General features: G+C 33.5%; 1 protein-coding gene and 1 long non-coding RNA gene across 2 annotated transcripts in view; both read right to left on the reverse strand.

Annotated features, from left to right (window-relative positions):
* Positions 1-2,877: 2,877 nt before the first annotated feature.
* On the reverse strand, positions 2,878-6,556 carry LOC147837859 (uncharacterized). Its single transcript, XR_015526635.1, has 3 exons — positions 6,509-6,556; positions 3,539-4,696; positions 2,878-3,445 (listed from the first exon to the last, which is right to left on the reverse strand). It is a non-coding gene; the product is annotated as an uncharacterized LOC147837859 (long non-coding RNA).
* Positions 6,557-8,018: 1,462 nt separating this feature from the next.
* Positions 8,019-12,830, reverse strand: part of si:ch211-91p5.3 — a 38,497-nt gene continuing 33,685 nt past the window's right edge. Inside the window, exons 18-20 of the mRNA XM_087312430.1 lie at positions 12,243-12,545; positions 12,010-12,147; positions 8,019-9,000 (exon numbers count right to left, since the gene is read on the reverse strand). Of these exons, the coding sequence (XP_087168556.1) occupies positions 8,912-9,000; positions 12,010-12,147; positions 12,243-12,545 (530 nt within the window). The 3' untranslated portion in view covers positions 8,019-8,911. The remainder of the gene's footprint in view (positions 9,001-12,009; positions 12,148-12,242; positions 12,546-12,830) is intronic.

The raw sequence follows: 12,830 nt of genomic DNA on the forward strand, positions 1-12,830 counted from the left end.
TCCTCATCAAGCCCCAAATAAAAAATCAGCCTCAATTAGCAATCACTGACATCTCAAAGCAGTTGTGCTGCTGCATGACTATAGTAATTCTTAATGTTCTTAATGGCCTAATTACAATGGAATGTATTTTTTATGTTTGAAGGAATTGAATGTTGGATTGTATGTCAATGATGTATAATTTATTCATTCATTTTCTTTTCGGCTTAGTCCCATTATTAATCAGGGGTTGCCACACACTGTAAAAAAAAATCATAAAAAAAAGGTCAAATGAGTGGCAGCTACGGCTGCCAAACAAAAACCATAAAATGTCGGTAAAATTTCTTTGTTGGAATAAAGTGCAAAAAATGATAAATCTACAGATATTTTCATTAAAATGTTTACAGAAAAACACTGTTATTTTACAGGTTTTTCCAAGATTATTACAATCAAATCCATTTAATAAAGTTACACAAAAACAGTTTTACAGGGAAACACTGTTATTTCACAGACTTTTCCTAGATTATTAAAATCGAACACCATCAAAAAATTGTAATTACTTGCTCTGTAAAATAAAAAATAAAAAGTTTGTAAAAAAAAAAAAAAAAAAAAAGGTCAAATGACTGGCAGCTACGGCTGCCAAACAAAAACTATACAATGACAGTAAAATTTCTTTGTTGGAATAAAGTGCAAAAAATAATAAATCTACAGATATTTTCATTAAAATGTTGACAGAAAAACACTGTTATTTTACAGGTATTTTCAAGATTATTACAATCAAATCCATTTAATAAAGTTACACAATAACAGTTTTACAGAGAAACACTGTTATTTTACAGACTTTTCCTAGATTATTATGATGGAACACCATCAAAAAATTGTAATTACATGCTCTGTAAATTAAAAGAAAAAAAAGATTGTAAAAAAAAAAGGTCAAATGACTGGCAGCTATGGCTGCCAAACAAAACCCATAAAATTAAGGTAAAAAATTCTTTGTTGAAACAAATGGGCAAAAAATAAGAAATCCACAGATATTTTCATTAAAAATGTTCACAGAAAAACACAGTTTTTTTTTTTTTTTTACAGATATTTGCTAGATTATTACAATCTAATCCGTACAATAAAGTTACACACTAAGAGCGCTCACATGAACCTGTTTCAGATTCTGCTGATTGCACACACACGCAGTCGGAGGATCGTTATAAACTGATTACATGGACTTTAAAAGCAGCACAGACGCATGTACCAATTGCTTAGTCTTGTTATACTGTCACTGTGAACATTATGACAGCTTTCTCTTCTTTTGCCTTGCCTTGCTTTGTTAGTTAATTGTTTATGTTGTTTGTTGCTGGGACTGATCATTTGCTTGTTATTTTACCATGACTCTGGATTCCCTGCATACATCTGTTTGCAGGTCGCCCTTGTGTTAATTGTGGCTTACCTGACCATCTCTGTGTAATAAATCTGCATTTGGATCTGCACTTCTTTGTCAGGGTCCCCTTCACGTTACAGTTCCATTTCATTTAAGATTCATGAATCATTCCTTATAACTTAGACCTCTACATGTTTTACAGGTATACTCTTCAATAAAATGTAACTAATCTTACAGTTTTGAGAATTTATTCAGTTGTATCTCATTTGTTGTTTTTTTGATCCAAAATAAAACTTAAATTACGACCATAAGCATGTCTTGGCATTTTATTAAAGGTGTTTAATTGTAATGATTTAGGGAAAATCTTTTAAATAACATTGTTTTTTCTTGAACTTTTAGTGCATTCACTTTACTGATGGTGTTCGATCATAATAATCTAGAAAAAGTCTGTAAAATAACAGTGTTTTTCTGTAAACATTTTAATGAAAATATCTGTAGATTTATCATTTTTTGCACTTTATTTCAGCAAATAAATTTTACTGTAATTTTATGGTTTTTGTTTGGCAGCCGTAGCTGCCAGTCATTTGACCTTTTTTATGATTTTTTTACAGTGAGTAGAAAAATCAGTCCTGCAATTCTTGTCCAATCAAATCGCACATCGAAAGTAAATCGCATCATACTGAACAACCTCAAGACATGGTAGCTATATAAATGCGTCAAACTGTTTAAAAGCATTAAAAGTGTCCAAGGAGATGGCCAAAAATTTTACACACACTGACCCAGAGACAGTTTAGATAAAATTGCCAAATAGTCTTAGTGTGCTTTCACACTTAGACTTTTGTTTTGGAACCTGACGCCTCTCCCCAGTAAGCGTGTTTCGTTTGGCGTATGTGAATCTAGCAATCACGCTTGGATCCAAATCAATCAGTCCGAGATCGCCTGAATGAGGTGGCCTCGACTCAATTGAAACAAACTCTGAAGCAGATCCATTGTAGTGAGAAAGCAATATGATCCGAACCAGGCTATATCACAGTGTATTATGGTTATATAATAGGCATATATGGCTATATAAAGACAAAATTATGAGTAGGGCGGGATGTCATTCTTACGGTAAATGACAATTTCATGTCAAATAAGAAAGTGAAAGCATGTTATCTATTAACGAGAGCTGTTTATCCATTGGGAAAATTGACTGAACAGCAGCCTTGGTTTAGCCTTTCAGTTATTTCTCTCTATAATGCATAATTGCTATGTATGAGAAGGTCTTATCTCTTTTTATTTTTATTTAGTGAAGATGTCATTGGGTGTCACCATTTAAAATTAAAGTTCAGCTTTTCGCTTATAATGTCTTATTGCTCATCGTCATGAATTAAAAAAGGACACATGACAGCTGAGTGGGGCTCTGCAAAATAAACCCTGAAACTCTGACTAATGTGAGAAGTGTTTACTCCCACGTGACTTCTTTTAGGTCTTTTGGTCCGTTTAGAAACTTTGCTGTGTGAAAGAGAACCGCACCAAGAACAAAGAGCAACAATGTAACAATTTTAATCCCTGTTTCGGAACAAATTAATCAATTCACAGGTGTGAAAGCCCCCCTAAACAAAAACTACATGTACTACAGAATGTTACGTTTACACACACCAGCACATAATACAGCCTAATACTCACTACTCTTAAGTACTTTGGTCATGTTTTATTTTAATGGTCCGTTTGTTGAATTTAAGTTACATTGCAACTAATTATCATTGGATTATAAGTAGACTGTTAGGTTTAGGTTAGGTTGAAGTTAGGGTAAGTTGAAATGTACCTGCAAAGTTTCTTATAGTCAGATATCTGTTTAGCAGCAGTATCAACAGATTAAGCAGACAGTCTACTGATACTCAAATGGACCATAAAAATAAAATGTTACCCTAGTTTTAAAGTGGGTACTTTTTTTTTTTTTCAAGATTTATTTTTGGCCTTTTTGCCTTTATTAGATAGGACAGTATTGAGACAGGAAGCGAAGTGGGAGAAAGAGAGAGGGGGTAGGGAAATGTCGTCGAGCCGGGATTCAAACTCACGACACCCTGACATGCTATTGCACCATATGTCGGCGCGCTAACCACTAGGCTATTGCGCCGACTAAAGTGGGTACTTTTTACTCAAACTTTGTAGAAATATTTACAACAGACACTTTTACATTACTTGAACTACATTTTTGGGCAAGTAATGGTTCTTTTACTTGTGTATAATTTTTCAGTACTTTTTCCACCACTGTTGCTATGTGACAAAATCGACCCTCCATAAGCTACAGAATCTCATTTCACAACGTCCCATTTGCTCTTTAAAGAATAGAAGCCTTTTTAGACTAAAACTGTTGGCATAGATTGTAAATGCCCAGTGTGTGCAGTATATGAAATTATTTACAGAATATATAGTTTCAGTCTTTACAATATTTTTACATGAATGAGGGTGCTCCTAAAAATCATCCAACTTCCCCATATTCCCAATAAAATGATCATGTTCTAAGAATATGCTCAGCTCAGCACCAAGAAACACACTTGATATTCATTCTTGTGTTTGAACAGTTGTAAAAACACAGCCGTCCTTCTTACGGTAACGCGATATGATTGCTGTTATGGATAGTAAATCCACTGAAGTAGACAGTTTCTGTAATGTCAGGTGGATTAACTTTTCAGACACAAACGTTTAGACTACATGACAGGGTGGGAGCAAGTACCTCTGGCATTTGCATGGGACCACCTGCCTGTTTCTTCCTTTCATCCCTCGGCATGTTTTCACACATTCAAACCCATTCCTACAGCTTTAATATTTCCTTTCAAATACAATAACAGTTTTTTTTCCTTTAAAAGAAGGCGTTTTGGCATTTCTAAAAGCCTAATAGTGCATTCCTGTCAGTATTTATCTGATTTTGTTACCCACACATGGAAGGGAATTAAAGACCAAAGCAAGTTCTCCTTCTCTGCATGCAAAACATGAAAATTGCACACTTCAACGGTTTTTGGCACCACAGACAGATTAAGGACTGTGGTTAGATTGCACATTCTTATGTAACAGTAACAGGGGGTAGAGCTAGACTAAAATAAATGGAGTGTGACAAAGGTGTATATTGTTACTGTAGAATATATCAGTTTTGCAGATCTTTTATGAGTTGTGCAGAGAATTTACTGTATATGGTAGGCCAGGGTATGTATCCACCAGGTTTGGATCTAATCTTGAGCTTGGCCCTCCTCCCGAAGTAGTCAGCCCACCCTGAGAGTGCTATGGCCCCATAAAAAAAAAAAAAAAAAAAAGATGAACTAGATCGGAGGTCTGTTTCACAGCTTCATGTCTTGGAAGGTGCAAAATCTGCAATGGCAGAACATCAGAGATGAAAAAAAACAAAGCTTCGGTGCATTACTATACACATAATAGAACATTTAGTAGAATGGTTCACCACAAAACGCTCTGTGAATTTATACTAATCCTCTTGATTTTTATTTTTTTTTATGTCGATTGCAAAATTATATTTAGCTATATAAAGCTGCTCATAACCAAAGTGAAAGGAGACCACAAATATTGTCAGTATACCAGAATAATTAGATTTTTCTGTGTGTTCTGACATATGATAGTTTTATGTATTGTAACAAACAAACAAACAAACAACATAGAAGCTGTTAGAAATATGCAAGCTGCAAAATATGTTTCCACATTGAACATGTTGCACTTCTATTTGTGACAATAGTCACATAGCAAGATATGCAATGCTTAGTCAGGATTATATATGATCAGGAGCGACAGTTCACAGTACAAGAGATTTGTGGAGTGACTGCACACTCTTAGAAATAAAGGTACACGGGATGTCACTGGGGTGGTACCTTTTCAAAAGGTACAAATTTGTATCTAAAAGGTCCATAATAATACCTCAAGGGTACATACTGGTACCTAAAAAGTACAAAAATGTTCCTTTTAAAATTTGTAGGTAGTAATATTTACTTTTGAGGTACCAATATGGAACCTTCAAGTACAAAGTTGTACTTTTTAAAAAGGTACCACCACAGTGACAGCCCATGTATAGATTTGTGGGTGCAAATGCCTTGTTGGTGCCAGAGGTAAGAGGAGAATGTCCAGACTAGTTCAAGCTGATAGAAAGACAACTTAAATAACCACTCGTTACAACCGAGGTATGCAGAAGAGCATCTCCAACCTGAGAAAACGTAAGTATTTTATGTTTTGTCAGTTTAGTGGCAATTAAGTATGAGCTCAATCGATTTTAAAAGGAGGCGTGGCACCCAACCCAACCCCACCCCTAAACCAACCGTCATTGGGTGATGAGCAAATCATTCAAAATTGTATGAATTAGCTCATACGAATTCATACAAATTAGCTACTAAATTAAAAAGTTACGAATTGCCATGAGATTGAGTTGACATCTCTGAACGCACAACACATTAAAACGTGAGGCGAATGGGCTACAGCAGCAGAAGACCACACCGGGCTCCACTCCTGTCAGCTAAGAACAGGAAACTGAGGCTACAATTTGCACAAGCTCAACAAAATTGGACAATAAAAGATTGAAAATACGTTGCCTGGTCTGATGAGTCTTGATTTCTGCTGGGACATTCAGATGGTAGGGTCAGAATTTGGCGTCAACTACATGAAAGCATGGATCCATCCTGTTGTATCAACGATTCAAGCTTAAAGCCTATTGGTATTAATTGAGCATCATGTCAATGCCACAGACTGCCGGATTATTGTTGCTGAGTGTACCCATCTTCTGATGCTACCTCCAGCAGGATAACACGCCCTATTATAAAGTGTGAATCATCTAAGACTGATTTCTTGAATGAGTTCACTGTACTCAAATGGCCTCCACAGTCACTAGATCTCAATCCAATAGAGCACTTTTGGGATGGAGAGATGTAGTGGAATGTGAGATTCACATCATAGATGTGCTGCCGACAAACCTGTGTGATACTATCATGTCATTATGGACTAAAATCTCTGAGGAAAAGGGGGTCCAACCTGGGACTAGAAAAGTGTACATAATAAAGTGGGCTGTGTATTTTTGTTTTGTTTTTTTTGTTCTTTTTTCTCTATTGATTTTATTTATGCATATAATATGCTTATTATATTTTATGCAGATTCGCTACCCTACAAAATGATCCCAATCATTCTTACCTAATGAAGTTGTTCCAAATAGAGCTATTCCACCTGGAATTCTTAGCACTATAATGTATATCAGAAAAAAAAAAAAATATATATATATATATATATAAAAATATTGTCTTAAAAATAACTTAACAAAAAAGACTAAATTACCAAATGAATCTGAGTAAAATCTACAATTTTATATGAGGGCGTCATGGTGGCGCAGTGAGTTGCACGATCGCCCAACAGCAAGAAGGTCGCTGGTTCGAGCCTTGGCTGCATCAGTTGGCATTTCTGTGTGGAGTTTGTATGTTCTCCCCGTGTTCGCATGGGTTTCCTCCAGGCGTTCCGGTTTCCCCTACAGTCCAAATACATGTAGTACAGGTAAATTGGGTAGGCTAAATTGTCCGTAGTGTATGTGTGTGAATGAGTGTGTATGTTTCCCAGTGATGGGTTGCAGCTAGAAGGCATCCGCTGCGTAAAACATATGCTGGATAAGTTGGTGGTTCAATCTGCTGTGGCGACTCTAGATTAATAAAGTAATTAGCCGAAATTAAAATGAATTAATTAATTATATATATATATATATATATATATATATATATATATATATATATATATATATATATATATATATATATATATCTGTAAATTTGATATAAATCTATATAAATAATGTAACACTGATGTGTTAGCAATCAAAGCCAGCACACAGCAACTCTTTGTAAATCTTCTTTACACAATATTTTTTTTAAATCCTTATTTTATCGAATGAACAGAAGCATATATAATTAGAAAATTATTATTATTAACAATAATTATATAAAACGGTCACATACGAGTGTCACATTTAGCATGCAGGAACAACACAAAAACAAAACAAGTATAAAAAAACACACATCGTCATAAACAGCCACATGGACACGGTGTATCCTACAGTGCCTTTAACTTGCATATCATGTATGGAATTCATAATTAATTGTACAATTTTCCATTCCATTCAAATATAAAATGTGTAAAACGTGTTTGCACATTAACAATTTCCTCTCAATGGTAAAAGCTATAATAGATGAATAAGCAAAAGACAATACTGTATGAAGTTGGCAAGAACTAGGTGTTAAGAATGTCCAGAAAGAACATCCCGACCCTGGAAAAAAAACCTGAGATGCATTCCTTCTCTCCCCATATACAACTTTCAGACTAGCGTTTCAATGCCACCTAGTGTTCAGTTCACATATTAACGCCTTACTGTTACGTTACATAGTGAGTCTTTTTGCATAGGTTGTGGTAAAAAGCAAGTTTTTCATTGTATTTAATGCTGTCTGATGAATCAAAACTGGCCATAATTTAACTACGCATGGAAGGTAGCATCTCCTTTTTGAACCAGTATTCTAAATATATTTGTAATTACTTGTTACATGTAATATATGCTGCCATTTTTCCAAAATTAAGAGGTTTATTTTATTTTGATAACTTACCTGTTAGATGTTATCCAGCATATTGTTTGGCAGCTTATATAAATTAAAATGTGCACATCAAATACTGATTTGAGGGATCATTTTATTTTAAATGTAGGGAATACAGAAAACATGTTATAATGTACCATTCATCCAACAATTGCAATGCAAAACTACCGAAGAACAGTATAATAAATTAATAAATACATACATCATTATTAAATTGCAAATTTGGTCACAATTTAGTTTTTGTAAACTTTCTTTTTGTAAACAGCTTTCAAAATGTACAAACCTCAGCAAAATCTCAATAATAATAAAATGGCCATGAGAATCCACCATAAATAAATGCTGATGATCCATAATAATTATGTAAGATCAGCCAAATGGTTATGAAGAGTAGTGTTTTTCTTCAAATTAATAGATTATAATACTACTCTATTTGGAAACTATGACAAGTAGCTTTTCAGCAAATACAACATGACATCAAGTACAATTTGGAAAAATAAATTAAGCATTTGTTCTCAATCCAGTTATACTGAATGTGTTATTAATATATTCTAGTTGATTCAAATGGGTTTAATGCAGTGATTTACTGACTTTTTGAATCCAAGAAATCTTTTTATCCTTCCTATTTACTCTGTTTCCTACGTTTAGTTGTTATAATAGTTAAAAATCTCTCAATAATTTAATTATTTCATGTTTTACATCTTTGACAACTCACCTTGTTTATTAATTGGTATACCTTTAAAATACTTTAATTCAGTAACATTTTTGTTGATTTAAATCCCACTACCATGTCCAATAACAAGAATACATGTACAGTAAACGTACTGCCTAAATGTTCATACTGTATATTATTGTTTTTAAAATATAATCGTATATATGTTCCAATTGTAACCAGCGTTAAGCACCTCAACCAAGTCAAGTTACAGTAGATTTTTCCAACAAACAGTGTTTTTTTCATCTTGCATGGATTTCAGTAGTTCTTTTCATCCAGAAACTGAAATCTGTTCTTCAGCACTTCAAGAAGTTTCATCTTTGCAGTTTCCCAACTGTCCTCCCAGTCTAGAAATCAAACAATCATATTTTATTTAAGTGCAATGTTTAAATATTTAATATTTAATATCCTATACAAACACTGTCAACGTAAGCAGCAGTACACACTTTACAGTTGAGGACCTGAACTAGTTTACTGGTTAGAAAAATTGTTTTCAATGGTTATTAGGTCCCACTTTATATTAAGTGTCGCTTATACCTGTGAACTTACATGGTAACAAGATGTGTAGGTAGTATGAAACTACTGTGTATGTACACACTGGTACATAGTATTTACTTGTGTAAAACTGGTGTAAATACACACGTAACAACACACCAGAGTATGTGCAAGTTCAAATGTGTAACACTAAAAAAGTACACATCTGTAACAAAAATTACATAAGTGTATTGTGTAACTACAACATGGGCAAGTGTTTTTCCAACTTCCACACATGTTTGCATACCATGCACTTCTGAACACTGTATTAGAATAAGAATGGCAGAACTAACACTGCATTAGAAGGTTTCACCTTGTGATGCCAGTGTAATTACAGGGTCAATCCTCAGGAGCTGTCCACTCAATATAAAGTGTAAAAAGGTCACAAATTACTGTGTAATATATAAAACCTACAAGTGTTTAAAAAAAGCAAATCTCTGGCAAAAAAAAGTATAAAGGTATATAGAAATATACAAATGCCTTATGTTTATATGTAGTTTTAGGGTAAATTTTAGAATCACATCAGTAATTCGCATTAAAGGTGTAGTTTATCAAAGATTGTGTTATTAATGTCCTGTTTCACATTTCAACATACACATACTGTGTTGTTACATGTGTGTAGTTACACCAGTATTCCACAAGTAAATACTATGTACCAGTGTTTAAATACGCTGTAAATACAACCTACTTACACATCTAGTTACCATGTAAGTTCACAGGTATAAGCGACAATTTAAGTGGGACAGGTTTTTAATATTAATCAAATATAATTTAATTTTAGGGGTTCAATAAGATTTTATACTTTATTATCAGCAGATGCACATTAAATTGATCAAAGGTGACAGTTATTACAGTACATTTGTAATGTTAAAATAAGAGTGACTTCTGTTCTGTTGAACTTTGTTTATGAATCTTGAACAAAACATGGTTGAAGTCTTTCCATGATGATCATCTTTTCAACAACAACAACAACAACAACAACAACAATAATAATAACCATGATAATAGTGATGATGATGATGATAATAATAATATTTTTGAGTAGCAAATAAGCATGTTACAGTAATTTCTGAAGCATCATGTGATGCTGAAAATGCAGCTTTGAAATCACAGGAAGGAATTACATTTCACAACGCTATTACTGTTTTGACGTTTTATGATCCAATAAGTACAACCTTGTAGAGCAAATAGTAAATATATAAACCTCCTAAGGAAACATAGGAAATAAAGTATAATGAAAATATGTATATAGCAAAAAATTAAGTTTATAGAATATAAAATATAAAGTATATACACTATATACAGGGCTGGATTAACATAAGGGCTAGGTTGGGCTGAAGCCCAGGGCCCATAAAAAAGGGTTCCTTGATTAGCTAAGGAATTAATTTGAGGGATGACACAGAAAACAACTATTTGTGTTATGCTTTCGCATTCCGATAATATGAAGAGTTCCTTTAAGCTCACTAATGTTAAAAAACAGTGACGCTGCTAAATTATGGCTAGGAGTGGTTGTAGCTCAAACCGTATTTCAAATAGCTCTGTTTTAGTCTCCAGTAAGAGTGACCAGGCATCTGTTTTTTTGTTTTTTTTCCAGCAAAGTCCCTTATTTCCCAAGACAGTTCTTTATTTCGGCTCAACCACGATAACGGTCCAGTCAAATGTAGGCTAACCAAGTGCATTATAGAACAAAAAAAATCAAACAATATCTGTTGATAACGTGCAGTAAGAAAAGCTAGGAAATGCAAAATCCTGCTGTTTGATGGACTCGTATCTGAACCGATGTCCCGGTCGCGCTCTCTTGTGCAAACAAATAAAAAAGTCTACACAACAAGTTTTGGGAAAAGTTAGTTTAGAAAATTATGCATTACATTATTAAGTTGCTCCACAAAAAAGTAACTAGTCGCGTTACTTAGAGTAGTTACTTTTTATAGTAGGTAATGCGTTACATTACTTTTGAGTTACTTTAGCATGAATTTTTCTGACCTGACTGAGGCTTGATTTCTTCTAGAACTTGCAGGGGCGGTGTTTACTTTTTTTTTTTAACAACACACTGTATAACCTTCACTTACCTTTAAAAAACATAAAAATATTTTTGTAGGATAATGTTATCTTCAGAGAACTTCCCGACCCCAGAGTTTTACATGCCGTATATACAGATTAATGAAAGTTTAAAGCAATGCGTTTGCTGCATTGGTACTTTTTGTCTTATTAAAAAGTAAAATCACAGTCCATTCAGATAATCCTCTTTTTCTTTTCTTCAGTGTGCTCAAAATAAAGAGAGAATATTTCAATTGCAGAAATGTAAGGCTCTGCTGTCTACATTTCTAACTGTTCCTGCAACCTCTAATTGTGTGGGATTTAACATGACTACGATTATTTTAACAAAGGTAACAATAAAAGGTACACAAAGGTAATAATAATAATAATAATAAAATATATATATATATATATATATATATATATATATATATATATATATATATATATATATATATATATATATATATATATCTTTAAAAGCCATTATTCTATTTTATTATTACCTTTGTGAGGCAATAAAATAAATAGGGCCCTTAGATTTGCAATAACCACAGGGCTCAATATGTTCTTAATCCAGTCCTGACCATATAAAGTATATTGTAATGCTTCATTTTTGTGTTCACACAAGACACTTTGTGAGAACACTTTTTTTTTCAGAGGATGGTAATAAATATGTATTTTTTGAGAAAAGTACCTTATTAGTAATTAAGTATTTATATACAATGAAATTGTAATAAATATTCATTGTTTTGGAAGTGTCCGTGACATGTAAGAATGCTTACCTGGACTGCAGCTGGTTATTTGAACAGAGAAAGTAGCCTTTGCTCCAGTCACTTCTGTGTCCTCAAACACTGGTTTTGGCGGGCTATTCTTTGTGAACCACACATCCAATTGGTTTTTCAAATTTGCGTTGTTTGCATCTGCATGAATTACAGAACAGAATTGAAATCACTGAATTAAAATAAAAAAATAAGCTTTAAAAAAGACAAACTTGTTGAAATTCTATTGCTCTGACCTGTTTCTATCCCTAGCAGTCCCAGTATTCGTGCACTGAGATGATTTCGAGCTGCTTTCTTCGTACTTTGGCATGTGCACTTCATTGTATAGTCACAGAAAGACAGCTGGACACAGGCCTTGTTCATAACAACCAGGGAAACAACAGGATCTTTCTGACTGGCTCCCTTTAGGATAGAGCTCAACTGATTCAGAACCTCTTCAGGATGATCAGCTCCAGGTAGGGAAGGATAATTAAAAAGTGGTGATAGAAAACGTAAGGCTTTCTGGAGAGCAAGCAACTTGGCTTCATCCTCTGAGGACCCTAAAAAGAACCATGTCATGTTTAATGTGGTTAATGCGTTAAGGTTATATATTTGTGGCACACTTACAGAGTATATGCCTGCTATGCAATAAAGATGTGCTTTTAATTTAACAATGAAAAAGATTTAGAATTAAAAATAAATAAATAAATAAATAAATAAATAAAACAGTTGTGCTGCGTACTAAGCTCAAATAAGCAGGATTTATTATTTTTTTGCAAACAAAATAAATTAGATTTATTTAAATTTTAATCGGCTAAAATGCATCCTTTTGCAATACTTACTAA

This window comes from Danio rerio, chromosome 25 (genome assembly GCF_052040795.2).
Source record: "Danio rerio strain M-AB ecotype USA chromosome 25, GRCz13ab, whole genome shotgun sequence".
In the NCBI taxonomy this organism is placed as follows: domain Eukaryota; kingdom Metazoa; phylum Chordata; class Actinopteri; order Cypriniformes; family Danionidae; genus Danio; species Danio rerio.